The sequence below is a fragment of the Anser cygnoides genome, chromosome 8 (genome assembly GCF_040182565.1).
Source record: "Anser cygnoides isolate HZ-2024a breed goose chromosome 8, Taihu_goose_T2T_genome, whole genome shotgun sequence".
NCBI lineage: Eukaryota > Metazoa > Chordata > Aves > Anseriformes > Anatidae > Anser > Anser cygnoides.
This window is the reverse complement of record NC_089880.1, coordinates 4,355,713-4,380,868: the sequence shown is the minus strand read 5'-3', so window position 1 is coordinate 4,380,868 and position 25,156 is coordinate 4,355,713. Positions and strand designations below refer to the sequence as shown.

At 38.7% G+C, this 25,156-nt stretch overlaps 2 protein-coding genes across 2 annotated transcripts in view; both read left to right on the top strand.

Annotated features, from left to right (window-relative positions):
• CDC14A (cell division cycle 14A) overlaps nt 1-4,070 on the top strand; it is a 55,939-nt gene extending 51,869 nt beyond the window's left edge. Inside the window, 1 exon segment of the mRNA XM_048066986.2 lies at nt 2,311-4,070. Coding sequence (XP_047922943.1) covers nt 2,311-2,340 — 30 coding nt within the window. The 3' untranslated portion in view covers nt 2,341-4,070.
• A 145-nt stretch (nt 4,071-4,215) lies between these two features.
• Nucleotides 4,216-25,156, top strand: part of GPR88 (G protein-coupled receptor 88) — a 32,768-nt gene continuing 11,827 nt past the window's right edge. Inside the window, exons 1-3 of the mRNA XM_067001936.1 lie at nt 4,216-22,384; nt 23,287-23,451; nt 24,562-24,679. Coding sequence (XP_066858037.1) covers nt 7,161-8,246 — 1,086 coding nt within the window. The 5' untranslated portion in view covers nt 4,216-7,160 and the 3' untranslated portion in view covers nt 8,247-22,384; nt 23,287-23,451; nt 24,562-24,679. The remainder of the gene's footprint in view (nt 22,385-23,286; nt 23,452-24,561; nt 24,680-25,156) is intronic.

Genomic DNA, 25,156 nt, shown 5'->3' with positions numbered 1-25,156 from the left:
AAATCCGGAGGGGGGGGGGGGGGGGGGGGGGGGGGGGGGGGAAGAACAACACCCCAACTATATTTTGATTTTTCAAACTCAAAAATTAGTCCGTATACTTTGCAACAGCTATGTTGTTATAACTGCCACCATGTTTTTAGTAATAGGAGCTTTACAGGAAGTGATTTCAATTAATCTTACTCTAGAAAAATTGTTGATTATATTTAGTTGAATTCTTTCCTGTATTCAGAAGAGGCTTTGAGACATTAGGAAGAACTCATTACTTTATGAAGTAGCGCTATGCGAAGGGTGGAAACACTAAAAAGCATGCTTCTTGATTTTAAAATAAATATTTAAATGAATAAAAAACACCTACCCATCTATAATGAAAATTAAGAAAACATGCGATCTTGTTTTCAAGCAATCTGAATGCATGGATATTCTTTTTGACATATAGTCATAAATTTTTCTTTAATACTTTTGTATTTTAGATTTCTAACAATTTAATGAATTTTAAATTTCAGAATACTTAACTTAGAGTTACTTATTTAAATTGTAATGTAAAATTTCTGGTTACTACTGTCTATTATGTCTTACATATGCTGCTCATAGTTCTCTGTCAACTAATGCCAGCTGTTCCTGAGAACAATGAATATGTACAATTTTTTCAGGTCATCTTTCTTCTGTCCAAGCTTAAAGTGATCTATTACTGTACATCACACAAGAGTGTATCACTAAATTTCCTGCATTTTTGATTTTTGTTAACCAACTTTGCTTGAAATTAAATTCTGAAGTATCAGTTTAAAATCCTGCTTTAGTTGATGCAACCATAATTCTGATTTTTAAAATATTCTTCCAAAAATGAGATAGCTTTGAGGACCATTAAGAGAGCAGAAGTTTTGAGTGCTCATTACTGAAGGGATATTCTTTCTGCCTCCCTCTTTACATACGTAATAACTTGACAAATGTTCTCACTAAAGCTCATAACCCAGAATGGTTAGAGAACACTTGGGGGGGGCGGGGAGGGGGAGGAAACTTTTATGATTGTGTATTTCATAGTGACTCTGAGCCTATAACAGAAAAAAAAAGAATGCTTTTTACACCTGCTTTGTTTTACGGTGAATTGTTTTCTATTACACAATATATCCTTCATTATCAAATCTATTTGCTGCTAAAAACATACCCTTTTTAGTCTGCGTCTCTGTATGCTGACAGCACTTTCTCAACCTAGGAAAGATTATCCAGATGGTCTCAGATCTGGAACATGTGAAAAATGCATTTAAAAGACAACTTCAGAAACATATTTTGTTTAGTCTCAGTGTATAGGAAGAAAAAAAAGCAGTATTAGTGTTCTAAAGGTTTATACTGAGGTGATTTTTCTACTAACAGGTTTCAATATGGATGCCAGTGTGCATTTCTGTAGTTACATGTTAGGAGCAATAGTGGAAAAACAGACGATAAGGCTGAGATTTCGTAGAACTCATGTTGTTCAATAGTTTTCTCTAATCTTATTGTATTGATGCAGTTTTAAATATGAGGTGTGGGGTGTGGATGAGTTGAGTTTGTTTACGTTTACAACTGTACCAGTACAATGAAGAACTCTCAGATAAGACTGACTTTCTGGTCATGATGCCTTCCTGGATACATTTGTACAGGAGGTAATAAAATGTTCAGATGCTCTCTAAACTGATTATAAGAAAACTTTAATTGAACCAGAAATAAATACAGTAATTGGATTATGCCTTCGTCTTAAATATGTTATTTGTAGAGCCATATGAACAATTTGCAGTAACAGTATAATTTTAATCTCTTTTTAGTAATTATACTTGAATTTATTAATTTGGAAAATTATGATGCTGTAATATTTTTCTCAGTAATGAGCTACAACATGAAAATTTCCTATGTCATTACCTGAATCAGCACCTCAAGTGTGCTCTGTTTTTTCACAGTAGCACTTTCATTCTTATTTAGGATAAATGGAAATAACTCAATTATAATAGCTGCAATCATACATTTTCCCAACGCATTTTTAAAACGGTATTTTAGGCTGTTATTTCAGAGGATTTGTAGTACTTTCTCCAAGAATCTCTAGAATTTGGTTTGGAGAAATGTAGATCCAGAGAAGTTGATGAATTTTAGTGTTTGGTTTTTGAGCTTCTGTGTCCAGTTTTGAGTTGCTTGTATTTTGAGTTTTACCTATGCAGAAATTCAGATTCCCTTTCAACTCTTTCTTCCTCCTGTCCTTCCTCTGCTCCTTAAGTGCAAAATGCATATTACATAAAAAATATAACCTCTTTAGTGAGTTTTAATCAGTTTTTCTTCTCTGCACAGTCCCTTCAGTCTGAATATGTTCAGTACTAAAGCCTTGCTGCGTTGGTGAGACCTGTTGAGCTGGAAGAATTCATGAAGAATTTAAGGAAAGAAGCTGCTCATTCAGATGAGGATTCTTCAATACAAGATATGTTAAAACCTTAACACCAAGAGGCAACTTCTCAACAGCAGAAAATTTCTGGTTAATGACTACTACAGATGCACTGAAGTTGAATTTGTGGAAATTATTACTCCATGTTATATACAGATTTAAATTTTTTAATGTTGAAACTACTTGAATATATTTCTAATGAGTTTCATTATGACATTTATTAACTTGTGTACAGTCTTAAAATGTATTAAGAGAATATTTTATTAAGCTATATATATAAAATTATGTAAAAAATTAGAATGTTTTAATTTAGTTTTTCACTTCTTTGCTACCAAAATGTGTATTTTAAAGAATTTTTATGTGTTTATCAAAGATATGAAAAAAATTTTACAAACAAGTTTTTTCTCATTTTATGGGTCCATCATTATTGCTTAAAGCCTAAGGTAATTACCTCTTTCACTAATTGGTCTTCTGTTAACTTAATGGAAGTCTAACTAGTGAGAGACTAGTTATTACACTGTCAACTGAAAGCACTTGAATACATAGTCTGATTTCCACTTTCAGCTGCTGATCTTTCATAAGGAAAAATAAATTGAGATGCAACGTATAAGTCACATCCTCAATTGCAAAAAGAAAGTAATTTAGCTGATGATTCAATCATATTATTAATACTTTCTTTCAATTTGTCTTAAAGGAACATTTTAACTTTTCAATGTAGAATGTTAAATTTTGCTCTGCCATACATACTGCAAAAATAAAGATAGACAACGCTTAAGTTGGTAAGAATACGTTTGTATGATGAATTTGGCAGTTCTGCATACTTGCATGTTGTTAACCTACATTTGGCAGCATTCATACAAGTTTCATTAGCAAAGCATATTGAAGTAGATGTTGGAACTCTGTTGAATTTTCACTTATTGACTGGACGTTCCATAAATCTTTTGATTTGAAAACTACTGTTAAAAATATAGGTAGCGTAACCTGCTGTATCATAGAATAGTTTTCTCATTAGTAAAGATAATCTTTAATATATAATCAGGTGCAATTAGGAATGAAACTTTAAATGAAATGGTGTTCCAGTGAAGTATGAGAGATCATGTTTAAAACTTAAACTCCACAAGCAAAAAATTAAGCAGCTGTGAAAACTTTATTTGCCATTGTAGTTCAGAAGACAAACACAATATAGATTTGTTACCCATTATTTTTTCCAATATCTGCAGGAATTTGAGAATAAAATAGGGTTGACTTATCAGTCTTTGTTCCCGAAGACCTGTGAACGACCTGTATTTGCTCTGCAAATGAATTTAAGTGCCACGTAATTTTTTGAGAAGTTTTAGATCGCAAATTGGTACATAAAGTTATACTGAAAGTGTTAATAAGCAATACCGAGAGCAGCTATATGAATCACTGAATAAGTTACATGCAATACTGTACCTTTCCACAATTGTGTATATGGAACATATACACACACAAAGTAGCATATGTGTGTGCATATATATATACAATATACTGTATATGAATTATAGATTAATGGTAAGGTAATTCTACCTCTCAAGGAAAAAAAAATTGTGCTTTGTTATAAATAGTTTTCCTTAATAAAATGTTTAATTCTGGAATGTAGATATATATATTATACAGCTAATTGATAATAAAATGCATATATCAGCCAGCTTTCTTGTTTCTGTCTTTCCTTACTCTTTAACATCATAACAGCAAAATCACCTTCTTCTAAAGCATGTAATACACTTACAAGATAACATTGCAAAAAGAAATGAGTATGATGGGTATCTTTTATCTTTAATCCTTCTAGCTAATATTCCTCTATTTGCTTTGCATAACAGTCTCAAATATTTAATCAACGTGACAATATTATTCTCTGAAGATTACATTTCTAAGTACCATAATTTAAAATGCATCTTAATTGAGGAACCATTGCTTTCCAGGATGAGGATCCTTGTTAAAGGTGTAATACACCTTATCTATTTTGCATGTGCAACAGTTTTATTTAGCCTCACTAATAATAGTAGGGTCTTTGTCTGTAAGAAAGCAAACAGTCATGTTTTTGTTTTGCTTTTTCTCCTTCCTTCAGTTAAAAATTAGTCACAAATGGTTTTAACATAGTTTAATTCTGCTGATGATTTGCAGCAAATTTGTTGTGTTGCATGATAACTTATCCATGGTGCTTAATATTCCTGTCAGGTTAAGTCAGTACTGCAACAGGTGATGTGGATAGTAGGTAGGTAACTGTTGCATAGCCACTCTGAAGGACTGGCAAAATCAGTAATAGGACAGCTGCTTTAGCAGCTGCCCAAATTCTAGCAAATAACACAATCTTCCAATAACACAATAAAGGGTTCCTGTCACTACACTGAAACAATTAATGGATATTGGTTTGGATGCATATAGTAACTACAAAGGAAGAACAGCTAATTAAAAAGTGTCTAGTACATTGAAAGCAATTCCTCCCTTTCCCTTTTTTCTATACTACCCTCTTACTGATTTATTATACTAAAGACAGTAAATGTCAGCTAATGGACAGTGTTTTGTGTTCTTAAAAATTTGTGGTAAGTATAGCCACTATTCCATAACAATCTACTTCTTAAAAAAATAAAAATAAGTTTGGGGACAGTAAAATGTTAGGAAGTCTTTAGAACCTTATAGCTTTTCAGAAATACCCTAAATTTTGTTTTATATCCTGTTTACTTAACCTTGAACTTTACACTTCCATTGCTTCATATATAAATGCATCTCCTCCTTCTGGGAGAAAAAACTGTAGCACGTGAGGCCTTTAAAAGGAGGTTGGATAAACATGGAAGGATGGATTAAATAAATCTAGAGGTTTCTACTGGGCCTACAATTCTGCAGATAATGCCTTATGGAACCATTAATCTCTTCAAAGTATGCTTTATGAAGCTTTTTGGTTAGGGAGATATTTCTTGTTACAGATTTAAAGAATATTTTTCAATTACAGTACTGCAGAAAGAGGAGGATTTTAGTTTCTATAATAACTGTTCTCTACTGACAGCTAAACAATGAAAGGCCTCAAAAGGTTTGACACATGATTAGATCTACACTGTAAAGTGCAGCAGGCAAAAAAATATGGTAATTAAGGGCCTGATCAAGTAAATTGTTCAGGTATGTCTTTAACCTTAAGCACATGAGCAATCTAGTTAATTAAAAAAGAACAGATACTCATAGTTGTAATGAATCCATATTTGGATCAACAGTCCTGTCAATTACAAACATGAGACTTTCTGCCAAATAAAAGATGTTCTATGTTGCAAATTAATCCATTGACCTACACAGATTAACTTCATTATCTTAAAGAATTTATTATGATTACCTCCTAACATACTATTTTGCTACTGTTATTTATCAGCATCATGAGTTTGACAATATCTAAAATACCTTACAAAGGTATCTTTAGTCAATACCCAGATAATACCTAACCAGCTGACAAAATTTACTTATCTAGCTCATATATAATCCATGTGTAAAAGCAGTTTCTCTCTTAATCAGCATTCCTTTTCTGGAATGCTTTTAAGAGGAAATTAAGTCATTTTTCTTGGTTTCTTATAAAATCTTTTCAATGGTAAGTAGAGTTAACATTTGGTCCCTGTTTGACTAAAGCATTGTAGAGTACCTGGGAGAATCCCAGTGCCAACTCTTGCCCATCCTGTGACTGTGACACCCTGCTCTTCAACCAACTCTTACTCTGCGTGAGAAGCTTTCATTCCGTTCTGAAGGAACTTGCTTTTTGAATTGAATTTGTTGTGAAACTGTTTCAAAGACTATACTGATTCCATTTCACCTGTGTACTTAGTGACACAAACATTTACCTCCAGCAGGTTAGTGATGCAAAACGTCCTGTTAGAGAAAACAAGCTGAGTGTTTTATGAAGAAATGTAGCATATGTAGGTTGAGGACCAGCTTCCTCAAATAAGAAATGCTGTCTTAGCAGGGATCTGTGTACCTATTACATTTGAAAGATTTAACTTGCAAACATTATTATAGACCAGTTCTGAAATTGTTTAAAGAAACAGTACGTTTTTGCTTAACAAAAATAAGATCAGAAAAATCAGTTTCAGTATTTAGCAGAGGAGTTTCTACAGCAAATGAATTGTATTTTAGTCATAAGTGACTGATATTAGTTTGAAAGCTTGCTGAAAATTAAAGTTGCATAAATGGGCTAGAACCAGGAAACTGGCAAAGCAAAGAGAAAAGAGTCAGACTGTGTAGTTGCAGTATTTCTGGAGCATGATAGATTTTTTTTTTCCTTCTTGATTTAACAAGTTGAAAATCCGCTGAATAATTCATGAAGAGTGGAAGGGCTGAATCTTCCTGGAATGATATACAGTGTACGTACTGTGGCACAGGAGAAACTGCAAAGCTTTGTATCAGTTGCTGCCGTTTCTGCTGCCGATTGCAAGGTGCTGCTGCTTTTGGCGTTTTCACAGCTACCGAATCCTCAGTCATGCTCCCGTCTGCTCACAGCTATCTGCACCCTATGGACCCACCTTCGCTAGCTAGTCTCTGGGATTTCTTGTTACCTCCCTACCTTGGACACTGCTGTTCTCCAGATCGCTACTGCTAACTGCATTTTCTGGACTTGCAGCTTGTATGACTGAAATCTGCCTTAGAGTCCCTCAGCTGCACATGCTCTCTCGTGTTTGGCGGGGGACTTCTGCAGCAGGATCTTCGGACCCAGCTGAGGATGGGATTTACAGGGAGAAGCCAAAACTGAGCTGCATTCAGCGAGATGCCCAACGCCTCTTCCTGGAGTGCTAGCTCGCCGCTGCTGCTGCTCTGGGAGGACTCCTCCGGGACCCGCATCTTCCTGTCGCTGCTCTATGCGGTCCTAGCTATCTCAGGGACCTTATCCAATGTGATGGTCATCTACCTAGTTTTCTCCTTCAAGAAGCTGCAGACAACCAGTAACGCCTTCATCGTCAACGGCTGTGCGGCCGACCTCAGCGTGTGCGCCCTGTGGATGCCCCAGGAGGCAGTGCTGGGGCTGCTGCCCCCCAACTCCTCTTCCCTTCGCTCGGCCGAGTACCGCCTGCTCCGAGGGGGGCTCCTCGGCCTCGGCCTCACCGTCTCGCTGGCCTCTCACCTGCTGGTGGCCTTCAACAGGTACGTGCTCATCACCAAGCTGCCCAGCGTTTACCAGGCCCTCTACCAGCGGAGGCACACGGGCTGCATGATCGGGCTCTCCTGGGCCCTCGCCCTGCTCCTGCTCCTGCTGCTGCCCGGGCTCTGGACGCCGGGCTCGGCCCAGCAGCCGCCCCCGCGGCAGCCGGACGGCGGCTCCCGCTACACCGCGCTGCTCCTCGCCCTGGCCGTGCTGGGCCAGACGGCGCTGCTGCTCCACTGCTACCTCGGCATCGTGCGGCGGGTGCGGGGCAGCGCCAAGCGGGTCAGCGTCCTCAACTTCCACCTCCTGCACCAGCTGCCCTTCCCCGCCGCCCCGCCGCCGCCCCGCCGCGCCCAGCGCCGCCTCAGCAGCGTCTCGGTGCTGCTGCTCTGCTGCGTCTTCCTGCTGGGCACCCAGCCCCTCGTCTGGGTCAGCCTGCTGGCCTTCTTCCTGCGCCCGGCGCCGGCGGCGCTGCAGGCCGCCAGCTGGCTGCTGCTCTGCTCGCTCTCGGCCCTCAACCCGCTGCTCTACACGTGGCGCAGCGAGGAGTTCCGACGGGCGGCGCGCTCCGTCCTGCCCCGCGCCGAGGGCTCCGCCGCCGCCCCGCGACACCGCGCCGCCGCCACCGGCCCCGCCGCCGCCGCTCCGCCCTGCCCGCAGCTGCCGCGGCGCCGGGGCACGGTGTGCGGCGCCGCCGCCGCGCCGCGCTGAGCGCCCCGGGGGGCCCGCGGGGAACGGCGAGGGGAGCCCCGGCGCCTCCGCGCCCCGCCGCCCGGCGGCGCCCGCCGCCTCCCCTCAGGCGCCGCCTCACGTCCGAGAGCCCCGGCGCAGGCAGCCTTGGGCAGCCCCGCGCTGTGCCCTGCTGGCCCCGCTCGCCTCTTGCTGCCCGCGGGCAGAGCCGTGAGGCGAGGCCGGGCGGCGGTGTCCCGCCCTTCGCCGCCCCTCAGCCCGCCATCCCGGCCCCAGGCAGCGGGTTTGGAAATCTGCGGTGACTGGTAAATATGGCAGCGGGCGTTAACCGCTTCTGAGCTCTGACGGTTTCAGTGTAAGGCAGGCGCCTGCATCTCTTTTTCCTGAGACTCGCTGCAAGTTTGTTTTTATAAAATCTGTGTGATTCTTTGAGCGTTTGAAATAATTGCTTTGAGTGTGCTCCCTGAACACAAGGTTCATTTGTGAAGAACTGGCAAATGTTTCAGACCCCTCCCCAAAAAATCCCTCAGGAACGGTTTCCTTTTCCCCCAACTTTACCATCTCAGTGCGCCATGCGGGACCCTCCTTGACCTTTTCTTTGGCAAACTTCAAGATGATGCTATCTGTGGAAATTGTTAAAAACATAGACACCTTTTTAGTAATCTGGTTTGGATTTTTTAAAAAAGCTCTTTATATAAGGCCTGTTTTGACAAAGGCCTCTGCTTGTGGTAATGCACTCAGTAAAATATAACGCAATATGGAGACTAGTGCTGTCCTTCTAGCCTTATCATCTGTTCAGTTACCAATTTGTTGTGTTTCTATTAAATACATTATTGTTGAAGTGGGATTTCACAGCTTCTGCTAAATATAAAATGACAGATTTTCTGCGGCGTTTGGAAAGGCGACAACTACCTCCCACGGAGGGTGGTGAGGGAAATGGAACTGTGGTGGTGAGTGCTGCAGCCTCTTTCCTCACAGGAACAGACCCGAAACACCGGTGGTTCCTTCTCCTGTGCTTGACCACCTCCTTCCACTTTTCCAAGCTGATGTTGTGCTCATGGTGATGTTACTTGGCACTGTTTGCCTTTTGGCACAAAAGGCTGGAACGGGTAATTCTTTTCTGAATCCATGGCCGCTGCTCATTAAAACAATCAGAGCAGAAACACTTCAGTTGTGCTGTCGAGAGGGTGAATGGACACGGGGAACAAAGGAGAGTTATTCACAAAAAGAGGTTTCTGCATTTGATGACAAGTGTTTATATGAGTTTGGCAGTTCTTAGGAGAATATTTGAATGCTAAGACAATACAGAGGAAACAAGCACAATGGTATAACTTAAAAAGCTACTTGGCCGTATTTACAGTGCTCCACACTTCATGTACCTTACACGATGTGGCTTAAGTTTCAACAGAAGTTTCTTTTAAAGGAAGAATTTCATTTTTTCCTGACTCTTAGACCCATTCAACGTCTATGATACACAGATATATATAAAAATTCCCCTTCCAATCTTCTATTTTTCAAAATAAAAAAGTTGCCATCACAGAAAAGATTCTTCTTGAGGATGGATTTGACAAAGCCAAGGAGCTATGGCCTCAAAAGGAGAAAAAATAAAATACCTTGATGTCCTGATAATGTATCAACATCTTGAAAACAGCTTTAGTCACTTACAGGGACCTGTAGAAAAGTAAGAGGAGTTTCTTAGAATCTGAGGCTTACGGAGTTTCTAACTCCATCTCAGAGACAGCATGCCACCTGTGAGACAGCACTGGAAGGATCGGGAGGGCTAGCAAGGAATCATGGTTGTAAAAAGTTTGCAAGGTTTATTTTATCACCACTGTGCATCTGTCTTGGAAAGTACTGTCTTCTTGTAATCTCACAGCGTAATCGAAGTGACTGTACTTTTGCTAGCTTTGCGCAGCAAATGGAGACAAACGAGAGCTGTTCCAACCACGTCTATACCAATTCTGGAACATATTCTGAATCACTGCCAAAACAAAGCTAAACCAAGGGCCACCCAGGGCTAAGATGCCGTTCTACTATGAGATAATCCTTAGGCTGGAACCCACGAAAGGATGAGTACCACCACTTCTCACCATAGCTGCAGACACTTGGCAAAGCTCAGTACTGGGCCCATAAGCAAAGGAACAAACATTAAAATAATAAATTAGACAACATCCCCCCCTGTTTTTGACTACGGAACATGGCAGTCTGGAATTCAAGCAATAACCTGTTTCAGAAATCAATATCCAAATGTGAGAAAATGAACTTCTGGGTTTCTCCCTTATCAAATAGCATGCAAGTTAAATCTGAAATGCCTGTATTTTATATAGACAATGTTTTAAATGCAAGTATGTATAAAAAATGCTATAGTGCAAAACGTCATTCAGCTATCCTTATGCTATGCATTAATTCTAGAGAACAGCTGGAAATCCCTTGGAAAGTTTGATGTAATTACATCTGACTGTAAATCTTTGACTGTTTTAATACACTCAGGTGACCTAAATAGCATTACACAGAAAATAATTTTAATTTTAAATTTCTCTAATTAAAAAAAATATTTTAATTTAAATTTTAAAGAATTTAAGATTTTTAAATAAAAATAATTTTAATGTTAATTAAATTAAATCTTTAAATTAAGAATTTTAATTAATTTTTAATTTAATCTAAAAATTTTAAAATTACTGCTCAGAAAAGTCCTGTATACCTTGTTCTGCAGCGATATTCTTTGTATTTCCACATTATAAATACTCTGTGGTAAATCACAATGGAAGCTCTGCTTAACTCAACTTTTCCTGCCTCTGTGTTACTGCTTCTTATATGAGAAAATTGATCTGAGTCTCAGTTTTTAGCATTTCTGCTTTTCTTTTTACAGCTAATTCAAATGTGTCCACTGCTAGTTTAATGGTGACTTTTCTTCAATATGAATTTCTGTCATGTTCACACTACTAATTGACAGGTGCAAAGCATACGTTGCCAATTGTCCATTAAAATTTGCAGGTGCAAGGCATATTTGTACTTTTAAAAATCATTCTTTAAAATGTTTCAAACAAACAATCTTTCAAAAGATGTAAATGAAGATGTAAATGAAGCAAAGTTCTCTTTTGATCTGGCATGGTGCCAAGCAAGGTGAGCATGGCCTAAAGCTTCCCCTCCTAGCTGACTGGTCAGCTTCACGAATATTGAACGATGGGTGTGATTTCACCAAAGTGTTGAATTTCTTATATGGTAGTGCAAATCCATCACGTTATTCGTGTGCAGCAGGTGCCTATTCCTTTGCTATTTCCTCAGGGCTTCCGGAAACAAGAGCAGCTAGACGTCAGGAACAGGCTGGATGAATTGTGGTCAGTTGTATTGGTCTGGCTTGAAACAGCCATTTGGTATTACAACCAAAGTAAATTTGCCTGTAATTTAGCCACTCAATTTGTGGTTTGCCTATGCAGAAATATAGCCTTTCCCTGTGGGACCAGGTCTTTGCAGGTAAAATTGTGATGCTTCAGAACAACACCCCAAGGCAGGTGTTAACAAATACAGCTATTTGTGAAAAATCTTGCAGAGGCTGTTTGTGAAGTTACAGTTTGGATCAAATCATTTGAAGTTATCTTTAATTTAAGGTAGTTCTAAAAAGCCTTGAGCTCTTTTGTGGAATTGGGTAGCTACAATAATATGGACCTCCACCAAAACTGGACAATTGTTGCCCTAGACAAAGGTGCCATGAACAAAGTGAGGCTGGGAAAATATGACAAGAGGAGATAAAGATGGCAGGAAGAGGGCACTAACAGTGTGATCCTGGGAAACAGTACAGAGAAAAAGGTCAAAAAGCCAAAAGAGGCCTGGGATTATGATGAAATAAACCCTATAAAATTGATTCCTTATACGGGTGAGGAAACAGAATTCTATACTTCTCTTAATAAGTAAGACTGCACAGTTGCATTCTCAATTTCTTCTTTTAACAAAGTGTTCCACACACCAGCAGATTTCATTAATCTCTAGCATCAAAAAAGACTACCAGTATGAATTGCATCAGCGTTCTTATGGAGACTACATTCATCAGCATTACTGGACTTATAAGCAGGAATAAGAGCTTACCTCCGGATTCAGTCAGCCATAAGCACACTGTGAACCTTTTTTTCTAACTACCAAATTGATGCTATTTTTAAAAAAACCCACATACAGATTATTTTCAAATGAAGACGTTTAAGTGTAGCATTTCATTAAAGAAAAAGTGACAACATATACTTTAGCTTTCCATTTCATCTTAAATCACATAACTAGATTATTGCAGTATTCTTTAAATTCAGAAGTCCCTTTCCCAACCGGCAGCGAAAATAGCTTTTCTCGTGACTGTTTAACTTCTAAGAAAGCTACCTTTTTTGCTCTTTTATGTCAATCCTTCCCCTGCACTGTCATCATTTTACCAGAGTAATAGTCTCCTTTCTCTCTTTTTCTTTTTCTCTTTTTCTCTCTTTCTTTGCTATTTTCTGTAATTTCCTTCACTAAGGGCAGAGTCCTTGATCCTGCTGATCAAGGAATGACTCCTTGAGCAGTGTAAGTTAGGGGAGACAAATGTAAACTAAAACTAAAAAAACTGAGGGAGAAGTCCCACATACTTAAGTTTCTACTGAAGGCTAAGAAGCAGTTGAAGGTGTGTTTTTTCCTATGTAGAGTAGTGGATAAATGCTGTCTATATTACAGATACTCACATTTGATTAAGGCTATGTAAAAAAAACCCTAAAGTGATACAGAAAAAAGTTACAAATAGTTTGAAGGCTGGAGAAAAACATTCATTGTTAACATTCATTGTGATTAACTCATTACAGCTGAGCTTTTGCGAAGCATTCTGAGGGAGAGCAAACTACCTGTTGGAGGGGGAGCTCAAGCCCCACGGGGCAGCTTTATGGCATCGTAGGCTTCAGCATGCTGAACTGTTGCCCCCGTGGGACAAAGGGTTAAAATAATGAATAACAATACTGTGTCTATGCCAACATTTTACAGTATTCTTTAAACACCTTTTATACTCTACTTTTGTGGGATCAACCTCTGCTTCAAAAGTTTTCCTCCTTTAGAAGTGACAGCAGATGAAACCCATATTTATTATCAATTAAAGAAGAAATACAAGAAAGAAAGAATAGTTATTATTCTCACTAACTAGCTCCTATAGTTCAAAGACCAAGGTACAAAGAACAACGACGGAGCTGCTGTTATTGAAAAGCTTCACTTAGACCAAAGATGCCTTGCGTTCGGGAGCAGTCCGACAAAGTGAAGCAGCTGCTGGTCGTAGAGCCATACTGCAGGAGGCTGTTGCATTTGCCATTTTCAGAGTGGACATGCTGGTGCTGTTAGGGAAAGTATTCATATTTGTGAAAAATACCTGTGCAACTTGGGCTTCTCGGTAAGGCCAAATTTCAATTACTGCAGCAGGACTTGGCCTCTCTGATCCGTTCCCTTTCTTCCCAAGGGTTCAGAGAGCAGCTGAGTGAGGGAAGTTAAGTGTAGTAGTCCTGAGGGAGACACAGAAGGAACTACTATGCCTGGAAGAAATTTCTTCAGTATCTTAATTTTTTATTCAGAGCTTCATGAAGCTAACATCTCAGATGGAAATTTCTTAATAGCTGTCTTCAGGCTGTCTGGAGTCTTCACCTGTCCTGTGACATTCTCAGTGCAGAATTAAAAATGCAGATATGCATCAGGCAAGATCTTCAGCCATCCTGATCATTTCTGAAGCTGATGATGTGATGGAGGTGCAGTGTCAGTCTGAAGGCAATGAAGTGAGCATTAGCAACAGAAGAAAACTATTTTTAAATGTAAGAATTTGAGAGGCAGATCTGATGAATCAAGCAATAGCCAGAGTTCTGAAAAGCATTGCACAGACTTTGTTTCCTGTTTATTCCACTGAATGTTGCAGTGAGATGTCCTCTTTGTTTTCTTCTGTCCCCTTTGTCTGCCTTACCTCAGGGTACCTCAGTGCTGGAACAGCTGCTTTCCTCTCACCCTCGAGCCTCTGACACTGATTTTTATATCATTTCATAAACACTGTTTCTGTGATTTCTTATAAACTTCATATTTTTCATTCCAAGACCTAGTGAAATGGCTGTATTGTAGCTGTGGAGACAGGAGCAGCAGGGTTTGAGCAGAGGAAATGTCAAGAAATACTGTTAAGATATTACATATTTACCTTAAGGCTATTACTCCTTTGTCTTCTGTTACATGTCATCCCTTGCTCTCAGTGCCTGTTGGGATAGCTTCACTGCAGGAGTCACCTTTTCCATAAACATTTCTTATTCAGTTAATCATTTTTTATAAAGGTAGTGGTAAAATCTTGCAGAATTTGGAATTTGCAGCCACATTAGCTCTTCCAGTGAGCATAATTGTGCCTGTTTCATTCAATAGAACGTCTTCTTTTACTGTAGGTCTTTTTTTTTTTTTTTTTTTTTTCCCAGTTGTGGCTTTATTTCTCTCAGGCTGATTTTAAATCAGGGAGTTGGTAGACTGCAACCTGGGAAAACAAAAGCACAGCCTCACTTCTGCTTGTTTGACTTCAAGGCAAAGGCACTTTACATAAGTCTCCCTGTGACAATCAGCTTTTTTGTGTGTATGGTATTAAAACAAGACAGTAGGACTACCTATCATGTTAAAATAAAAGAGATAAAGCAGATCACAAAAAATATTCGTTGTATATGATGAGTAAATGTAAACTCTCTGGATTCTGCAGTAGATACCTTGCTTGGCTTTTTGCTGTTTATTATAACTGTTATGTACATATTAACAGGATTAGGCAATTCACACTCAAATATAACAAGTGATGGATCTGAGCTGAATTAAAGGCATGAATTTTTTTCTATCTCATGCATCATTAAATATTGCTATTGTACTGTCTACTGATTATCTATATTATACCTGTCACCTGATAGCAACCACGGTCGTTATGGTAATGTCAAGATTATAATTATAGTCCCTTCTGCAATGTAGGCATACTATGCTTAAAAATGTGTCGTTGAGGTGGTAGTGTCCCATGCTTGGTCTTGACCCAAACACAAATACATTCTGAGATTTTTGACGGAGAGGAAATTTATTTCTGAGTTATTACCATTCAAGGAAAATTATATACTTATATGTATATATGTGTGTGTATATATTAAAACATATATATATATATATATATAGCCTTTTAAACTACCTTTTTGCTTCATTTGATATAAAAAAAAATTGTAGAAACTTCTTATCCCTTGCCAAGTGTCCCTTTGGCTGAGTTTGGGAATTTAAGAATATAAAAGACCACAGCTGTTACTCAGAGATCAACAAAATCACTTAAAAGCTTGTTGGGCAGCATGTGCCCGTGTGTCAGATAAGGCTATACCCATTTGCGACACAGTGCAGGTAGCGCCCTGATGTTCAGAGCGCGTCTCCTGGGGCAGAGCCGGTAACCTCTGATGCCCAGAGGCTGATCAGGAAACCAGAGCCCCACGCTTACTAGGCTGTGCTCAGCAGCTGGTGCAGGTAGAGGAAGACTGGCTGGGGAATAAAAGACGTAATTCCACGGAGTGGTCGGATTTCTGTGGAATGTAAAGGCAGAATTCTGAGAATCAGTTTTAAGTCATTATCTGGTATCTTCAGATTTTCTTACCATTGTTGGTCTATTTCCTTTTAGATTTGGGAGACAATTGTTTATCTAACTATAAAGAAAAAAAATCTCTCATTCATATACAAATACGTAAAACAGTCATCTTCCCAAATGTGAAAGTGTTCTGAGGAATCTTTGTGAATGTAATTCTGTGAGCAAGATATCTTCTGTGGGAAGATAAAACAGCAGTTCAAAATAAAAGCACATTGCATGTAAACCTAAGGGTCTTGTAACTGTTAACCTCATTTTCTAATATCTAACACTGTAAAAATTATGTTAAGGTAATGAATAAAATAGCTGATTATATGTTAATTTTATCTGTAATTTAAAAATTATTATGATCACCATATGAATGGCACAAACGGTTTTTAATTTCTGAAGGAGGTCTCTAGAAATACTGCAGTGTTGTTTTGCTTTCTGTTCTCATCACTTACACAGTGCTATGTTGAAATACTACTTCTTATTGATTTCAAAACAAAAAATGTTGGTAACTTGTAATACATTTTTGGTAATATTTTTACACAATGTTTGGTTTTGAGCATGAATGTATATTTTCTGTGCCAGCCATCCCTATGTTGACATACATCCCTGTTATGTGAATGCTCTTATTCAGACAGTCTACGAGCAAACTCTTGCCAAGGATGTCCATTACAACTTCCAGTGATTGCAGGGTTGTCTTGAGATATTCAGCAAGGGTTTCTGATGCTAGTGGATGCTGTCAGCAGTGAGGGCGGCTGTATGTGTGCAGCTTGGGAACAAGGCTGCTATGCCTTCAGGCCAGCCAGCCAGTGTACAGGAGGGAAGTGACTGCTTTGTTCTCCCTCACAGAAGCCAGTTGCAAAGGGTCACAACTCTGCATCCCTTTAAAACGTGCTCATTTATGTGACTACACACCGAGTAGCACATTTATCCTCATGTCTTCACAGACTTCAAGTGAAGTTACGTGAAAAGGAAGATAGGGCAATGGAATCTCAGTTCGTCCATTATTTAGGGCTTAAGGCCTTAGTTTACCCTGATCATTTAAGAAGTTTGTTTGATTAGTAGAATTTAATGGAAAATCTTTATCTTGCCATTGAACCTGAAGTAACAATTGGAAGACTTGACTGTTTCACTGCCCACTGCTGCTGGGCATTGGCAGCAGAAGTCCATGTAATGATCCAGTGTGGATGAATTGAACCATGTGGGAGACGCAGCAGGAGATATCCCTCCTAGTAGTAAAGAGCACAGCAGTGAATTAGGAAGAAGGATCAAGAGCAAGGGTGGATCTTGTGTATTCCCAGCTCACCAGAAGCTGCTGAGGGCATGAGCCAAACCTGGAGACTTCATCTGCTGTTCTGCGATGTCCTTTGTTAAGGGGACTGGGTTTGTTGCTGTCTGCTTGTGTACAGGTATGTCCTGTTCATATTGCCAAGGCAAATGAAACCTGGGCAGCTTTGAGTGCGTCTCAGATTCCAGATGAATACAGGGAAATCCATTACCTGAAAAAGGTTTCTATTTCACACAGCTTGGTACGAGTTGTGGTGGATCATTTCATGTCTGCTCAGTAATTCTTGTAAAATAGCCTTTGTTACTAAAAAAAGAGGCACAAAAAAACCCTCATATGAATGAAAAGTGTCTTTGTCCATTTTTTTTTTCCTTTCTTGACACATCAGGGGATCTTCCAAATCTTTTCAAATATTGCACCTTTGGGAGCAGGGATTGTTTTAGAACTGCCTTTAGCAATGTGAGAGGATTTAGCTATGCTGCCCTTGATGTCCTGTGAAGTTTGTGTTAGTATAGTTATGGTGCCAGAGCTTCAGCTGAGGCACAGGTAGGTTGCCTAGAGCATTGGTATGGATCTTGATTTTCCATTTTGGAGGGAAGGTGTTAGTCTGTTCCAAAGGAAAATCCATATTTTAGTCTCCCAGTTTTGAGTGGATGATCAGAGAGGAGTTCCTTGAGAGGTCAGTAATTTCGTCCCCTTATTCAGCTATATGTCTAGATAAATAGTCAAGGGTATCTTGACAGTTACATTAACAATGGCTCCCTGGGACTCTTCCTTTTGTTACATCTGTTGGTAGTGTCCAGCAGAGAATTACTGAGGTCAGGAGAAGAGAAGCTAGATGGCACTATGGTCCAAAGAGATCTTGTGCTGCTGCAGCTGAACAGGATGAAGCCGTGCAAGTCATCTGGTCTAAAACACCTCTAGATTTTCACAGATATCAGCAGAAACAGGGTCAGAATCCCTGAAATGGAATGAGAGAGGGAACAGGGTTTCCACTGATGCAGTTATTTAGCTTTTGTTTTTTAACACTGACAACAAATTGAATAGTTTAGGAAGCAGGTTTATATTTAAGTGTATGGACAAGAAAGAGAAAATTGCAGATGTAAAATGGCTTTAAGATTATCTGCACAGATAAAACTGTGAGAAATAGGTTGTGCATCATTGACATAACATTACTTATGCATATTTGTTTATTTGAAATGTACATTCAGATTCTTCTGCTCAAATATGTTAGTAAATATGGAAGTAGATAAGTTATACAGCACATCTGTGCAGTTACAGGAAACAAACATCTTTATGTGGTCCAGAAAACTGGAGGGGAAAGATTCCTCCCTGATGCACTTATAAATTTCTTTGCTCATTTTTTTAAGGATGGAGCACTGCCAAATATGAATGTTGTACAAGTAAATATCTGGGCTAGTTATTGTAAGACACTCATAAAGTTGTCTTTATATGCATATATTTTATTTTTCATATGTTGATTGTCTTAAACTCTATTTTTAGAACAAAATGATTTTTTATTAATTTATAGTCATTTTTAATTAGCTAATACGTGTAATTCATCCTTTTGTATTATTATTAGAAGTTAAAGTCAGATGAGAATATACTAATATAATTCTTAATAAAATTGTAAGGCCAAGCAAAGCTTTTACTTAACCTCTGATTGGTATTTAAGAATACAAGGAGGCAATATAAGCTTAGGTGTTCCTTATAACAATGTCAAAGTTATTAAAAAAGCAAAACTCATAAACAAAAATACCCCTAAGCTTTGGAAATCTGGGGAGGTCTTATTTAATACTAAGTTTAAAGAAAGTCTGAGCATTTGAAAGTAAGTAACATCCAGGCAGCCAAATAACTTCGTGTCTGCAGTGAAGCCAGCCTCTAGGCTTTTTCATTAGTGCTTTTTGCTTATGCCGTGAGTGGGCCAGCACTGAGACAGTGCTATGTTTGAACTAAGTTCATCTGCTAGAGACATGGGTCTGTCACAAAACACAGGCACTAAATGACTGGTAATGTAGGAATTTATCATGGCAGAAGGTAGCCGTGAGATATCATACTGTTCCTTCAGGGTTCAGTACACCCTTCGTGTGATAGTAAAGGGTATGGATAGTGACATTGATTTGGAAATGCCAGAAAAGCTTTGAGGTTAGTCACTGGTCGGGAGGATTTTGAGGAACTTCAGGGGAACCTGCAGAAAGGACTAGCAAGTTCAAATGAAAAGCTTAATATAATTACAGAATTTTAATCCGTACACAATCACAAACCTGTATTACAAATAAGGGCAGCGACTAGCAGCTGGAAGAGAAATAGCGCTGAGGAGTAGGACTGAAGTGGAGAAAATGAGGTTGAAAGGAATAGAACAAGTCACCTCCTTGGGAGTGAAACTGAGGTAGTGGACATAGCCAAGATGAAATAGTGGCAAGGATGCCAGAAGGAAGTTTATCAAAGTTACTTCAGGAGAGGCTTGAAAAGAGGGAATCATCTGTAGACAGAAGGCATGGTGGAAGAAAGAGGTCATTGTACAGAAAGTCTGCAGAGAAGCAGGTCCATATTAACTGGCCGTGAGGTTGGAAATGTGAAGAACCAGGCTATTAGAACAACTGTATGCTTGAATAGCTTTCCCTTGGGCTAGCAGAGAGCCAACAAATCAATTGCCTTTAATATGGCACTGACTTTAAAAATAAAAAAAAAGTGAAATGAGTTACAGAGCAATTATTTTTGAGATCTTCCTCCCATTTCAGAATGCACTGAATTTATCAGCTCCTGTTCTATTGTGTATTTGATGATTCAGGAGTTCTTTTTAGCCCCCGTGTTCAGTATCAGTATGCTAGGAGGACATATTTGAAGATCAAGTGGGAAAAATGGTGCTTTCTGAGAGGTGGAAATCTTAGAGTCCTCTATGACCAAAATGGCTCACTGGAGGGATTTAGGAAGAAAATTCAGAATAAATTATAAGAAATTACAAAATCTTTCCCTTATGTCAACAACGTGTGAAAAGCTCTGGTTCCCGTTCACACTGTTTAGAAACACCACTTACTTGCTGCTCTGCCCAGCGTTTGCATTGAATACCCAGATGCTGTATATTACACAGGAAAACGAGCATCTTCCAGTAAGCAGCATTGTTCCTTCAACTTACATTAACACACAGCAAATCATGAGTCTTGTCCTTTATTAATGTATTACTACTGCTTTATTACTGTGCAGCGTCTCATTTGGCACCTGACTTTCAAGATCTGGCTGGAGGTTTCAGCCTGGTACAGTACTTACATAGCTCTAAGTTTGGCTTTGTGCTGCCTCAGCAACAGGAAGGACCATCCACAGAGTACTGCCTGACCTAACAACGTTTCTGTTCTTTTCTTCTTTTGTCGCTCAAGTGCTTTCCTCCTAGAATTCAAGGAAACTCTAATTTTCTGGTTTCTGATGTGTCAAATCCTTTTAAAGAAGTGTGGATGTTGGCTGAACCTTCTGCAGGTTCAGTCTATAATGGATCAACTGAATGGAAGCCAAGAAGTTCTCTGATGTCTACTATAAGTCAAGGGTCATGTTGTATATAGTGCAAAATGCATGCATGGTGACAGGAAGCAGACTTTTCCCTATGTTTTAAATAAACAATAGCAGGTCCAATTTCTAGTTATTGGTGATAGGAAGATCTCCTTGTTCTATCTGATTTTTGTTTCCTGTAACACTGTATAAGGTACATCTCATTCATGTTTGCTGCCATTATTTGTATTTTCTAAATGTGTGATGCAGCAAGTTCTTAAAAATAACCATCAACTTTGTATTTGTTTCCAAGAAAATGCTGATGCTTAAATAAAGTACTAATTTTGGATTGCAGCAAATACCCTAAAATGAACACACTCAGCAAGAAATCCAGCAGGGTTATTTTTTGGATTTAGTGTCATAGGTGAGCAGAATAAAGCATGAGCTGATACAGTCAGTGCATTTTAAATCTGGGAGAATATTTAAAATAATTGTTCTAAAAATTCATATAGTTTTTCAATTACTTACTTTACATTGAAACTGCTTATTTTAGCTCACTGTCCTTGTATGTGTTTATCCACAAGATAAATCAAAGCAGTGTATTTTATGGGGAAACAAAAAGTAATAGTATATGTAAATTTTGGCTGCTGACTTTTTGAAGGAAGTCCAGACAGGGCCTGTGAAACAGGCACTTTGTGGGTCTCTAGAATAACACCAAGAGAGTACATGAAAATAATAACTTTTCATAATGGCTCTGAATTAACGAGCAATTATTAATTACAATGAAAATATTCTGAGCAATACTGGACATGTATTAGAAATACATAATATAATATATAGGATGTTGAATAGGCTCTTTCGTGATGTAGCATTCTTTTCCTCACTGACTTGAAGAGCTGATTATTGTAAATGCATCTATTTTGCAATAGTAACTTAAAAATTTGCTCTTCTGCTTAAAAACTTGTTCTGGTAAATTCATTTAACATTTATGGGGGATGCCAAATTAATTATGCTGTGTTTTTTTGTTTTCATTTTATTTCAGTCTTCTGTTAGTATTCGCTGCATTTTTAATTCTTTTGCAGAATACACGAGATTCCCAATGCTGTCCATTATTTCCATGAAAACCCTAACTTGCTTGCAATTAATCAGCTATAATATGTCTTCCAGGCTACCTGCTGAGGAAGGCAGGCCAGAGAACAGAGTAAGAGCTGAAGCTGGAAAGCCATTTTTCTGCTTGCCCCAATTCAGGATGGAAACTTCAAGTCTGCTACTGCATTTGTAGATAGAGACAGCTTGTGGAAAGCCACACATCTTTCTTTTCATCTCCTGTTGAAACTTAACTTTGCTGGTTGTATAATAGCTTACGTGCAAGTCATTCCAGTCTGTCTGCTCAAGCATCTCTTTCCTTTATAGCTTTGAAATCAGCCGCAGCTTTCTCAGCTACTCCCTGCCTGGAAGACACCTTCCCAGCAGCAGCAGTCTCCTGCCAGGGCCTGCTGCACAGGGAAGAGCAAAGGTTCCCTCTTGCTACTACTGCTTCACTCTTTTGTTTTGCTTCTTCTCTTTCTCTGCTTTCTCCCCAAGTTTAAGCTCTGAGCAGTTATGCAGCTCTAAACTACAGTATTTTTATTATGAATAGGAATTTCTACAAGCAGCTTTGCTCCAGCACAGGTGAGACCTAAGGAAAAAAAGACGAGAATGTTCTGTCGTCAGTAGAACAAGTCTGAGAATGATCTGTACCTCCACGTGTCTGCTCTGCTGTGTGCAGCGTTTGCGTGCGGCATGTGGTAGTTTGACCATGTATGTGCCTTTTCATTTTCTTTCAGTTCTACTACAGTCTTCCTAAATAGTGATTCCAACAGAAAATATATAAGGGATGAATGTCTCAAAGAGATTCATATTGTACTGGGAAAGAACAGATATAAGCAGGAGATTTTTGTAACAACACAGGCCCTGTGGATCTCCACAAAATATCAAATAGAGGGAGATTTCTCCATATTCCTAAACATTCAACTTCATGCATGATTCTGATAATTTTTTATATATAAGATAGTAATTGGGTGGTGGGATTTCCATTTCCTCTTTCATGAGGGTATTTCCACAGCTTTCGAACCCTCATTAAACAGCTGTCTGCTCTTAGTACCTATATTCAAAACATATGTTCAGAGCTAATAAGACGTAATTGCTGTAGTAAAAGCTTGCTAATTTTTTTTACACAAAGCCTGTAAGTTACTATGAGACTGGGAGTTCATTGTTTAATGCTCTAGCAACTAAGGGGAGTATCTTACAGCATTTTTACACCTTCATGTTCACTTATTTAACAATACTGTGGACTTTTTTAGCAATACTCTTTAAGTATGTTTGAGATTTTAGGTACGTAATAAACCGAAACTAATCCCTTCACTGATGTTATGTATATATTTCAGTATTTTGGAAAACCAATAACCAAAAATACCTGCAGTGTAACACCTAAATATTATTTTTTCAGTCTTGAGAGTCTATAATGTACTGAGAACCTACACTGAACTTAAGAGTATCGTTAAAGGAAAATTATATTTCACAATTAAGAGGAATTTTTATCCTCTCTTCTTGTCTCGTCTCGTCTCTCTCTCTCTCTCTCTCTCTTTCTCTTCTTCTTGTTCTGCTATAGAAGATTTCAGTTTCAGTATCTCAGAACCTTCTTTCTTTTTTTTTTTTTTCAGGTTTCTGTCTCAGTAGGTGGGGCATTTCCAACAAGATAACCAAAAGAAAGAATAGTAGGAAATCTTAATCAATTTAATTCTACTATTTTTATAGTAATGAACTGGCTGGAACGACAGAGCAGGAACTCAGCAGGAAAAGAACAATAGCATGTTTACGCAGTACTGGTGAGTAATATAGGTCTAAATTTGGGAAGGATTTGGAAGCAAGGAGTTTGAGAATTCAGCTAATATTGGAAGTTATAAGAAATGTAAAAAACTTAAATGCCTGCAAATATGCTACAAAATAGTTCATAGTTATTTTACTAGTTAGAGCTACTGGAGAACTTGCAGGCTACGTTCAATGCCAGCTTGGACCATTAGTGGCTTCTGAAAAAGTAAACAGCTGAGTGGTCTTGCTATCTCTAGGTACAAGTGAGGAAGTCTTTACAAAGGAGTAAGATTAGCTGTAATTCAAAATGTTGGAAGCTGACTTGGTAAGGTATATTGGAAAAGAACCAATCACATTTAACCTGTGATCTTGAGAGGACTGGAAAAAGACATAAGAACACTTATGGTGACAGAAAATGAGAACCGTCAGCGTAGAACAGAGTCTTTAAAGAAAAGAACAGTTTTTGAAGTTAACCTCTGCAGAGCTGAGAAGAGAAAATAAATATGCAAAGGGAAACTGGATGTGCTGAAACTAGTACATAAAGTTGCAGATGGTTTTATAATTAAGGAGAAAGATAGTCAAACTGAAATCCTGAAAATGAGATGAAGATCTCATTTTTATGAGATCTCATTTTTATGAAGAGCAAGAAGAGATTTAAAATAACTCTTAACTTACTCAGAAAGGAAAAGAAATTTAAAGAGGAGAGCCAGGGTACCTATCGAGACACCTATGCAAGAAATGTTCAGAAGTTTCATATACCTGATGTGAATGTAAATGCTAGCATTTCCAAATGTTTTATCAAAAGAGAATAGCCAATGGGGCTATTGCTGGGAAACTTACATGCTTGGAATCTTCTGAGATCTCCAGAGCGCACAGTTTTGTATGCCTGTTGTAAGTAAATCTTTTTCAGGTTACAAGTAATATAAAATTATCTGATATTAAACAAGCTCAGTTGCACTCATTTTTTCCATTTTAACTCCCTACTATAACTGTTACATCACACTACATTCCCCAATGGTAGGAATCGCTGTTGAATTTAAATTATGCGTGAGGTTTCTTTCCATAGTTCAAATGTTGTTTTTTCATTGATAAGCTTTCTTAATAGATTCTTCTTGGTCAAAATTAAGACATTCCTATAGGAGCCAGGAAGAACCCATGCAGTGGGCCTGCAACAGACACTGCTGACTGCCTGACATCTGGCGTCTGGATTCTCTGCAAGTACTGGACCATCATATTCTGTTACCTGTAAGTTGCTTCTCATGCAGGCTTCACTGATCTCAGATTTATCATTGTGTTTTATAAGGTGGACGGACACACAGCAAGTTCTTCAGCAGGTCCATTTATAAAAAGGAAGAGAAGAACTTTCAGTGTTTTCCTGGTGTAAATGAAAGACTGCAAGTGTCCTGTTCTGGAGATTAAAATCTCAATATATGCTCAGAGGTGTTATTTCCCTTGATTTCTCTGGAACTTAAATGCATTTAGTACAGAGAAAAAATGCGTATTTCTGGCAAGAGAAACTGCAGTGATCTGGCTTTTGCTTGATGTTCTTTCCTTGTAGAAGTGGATATGTTCGTTGGAAATGGAACAAATGGGTGTCACTTCCCATGCAAAAACCGTCCAAGAGCTGGATACAGCCTAAAGCTGGTTTTTCACTTGCTTGGTTATGACGACTTCTCTTTTTCCTCGGTAATCTCAAATTATTTCCTGATAATCACGGTGACG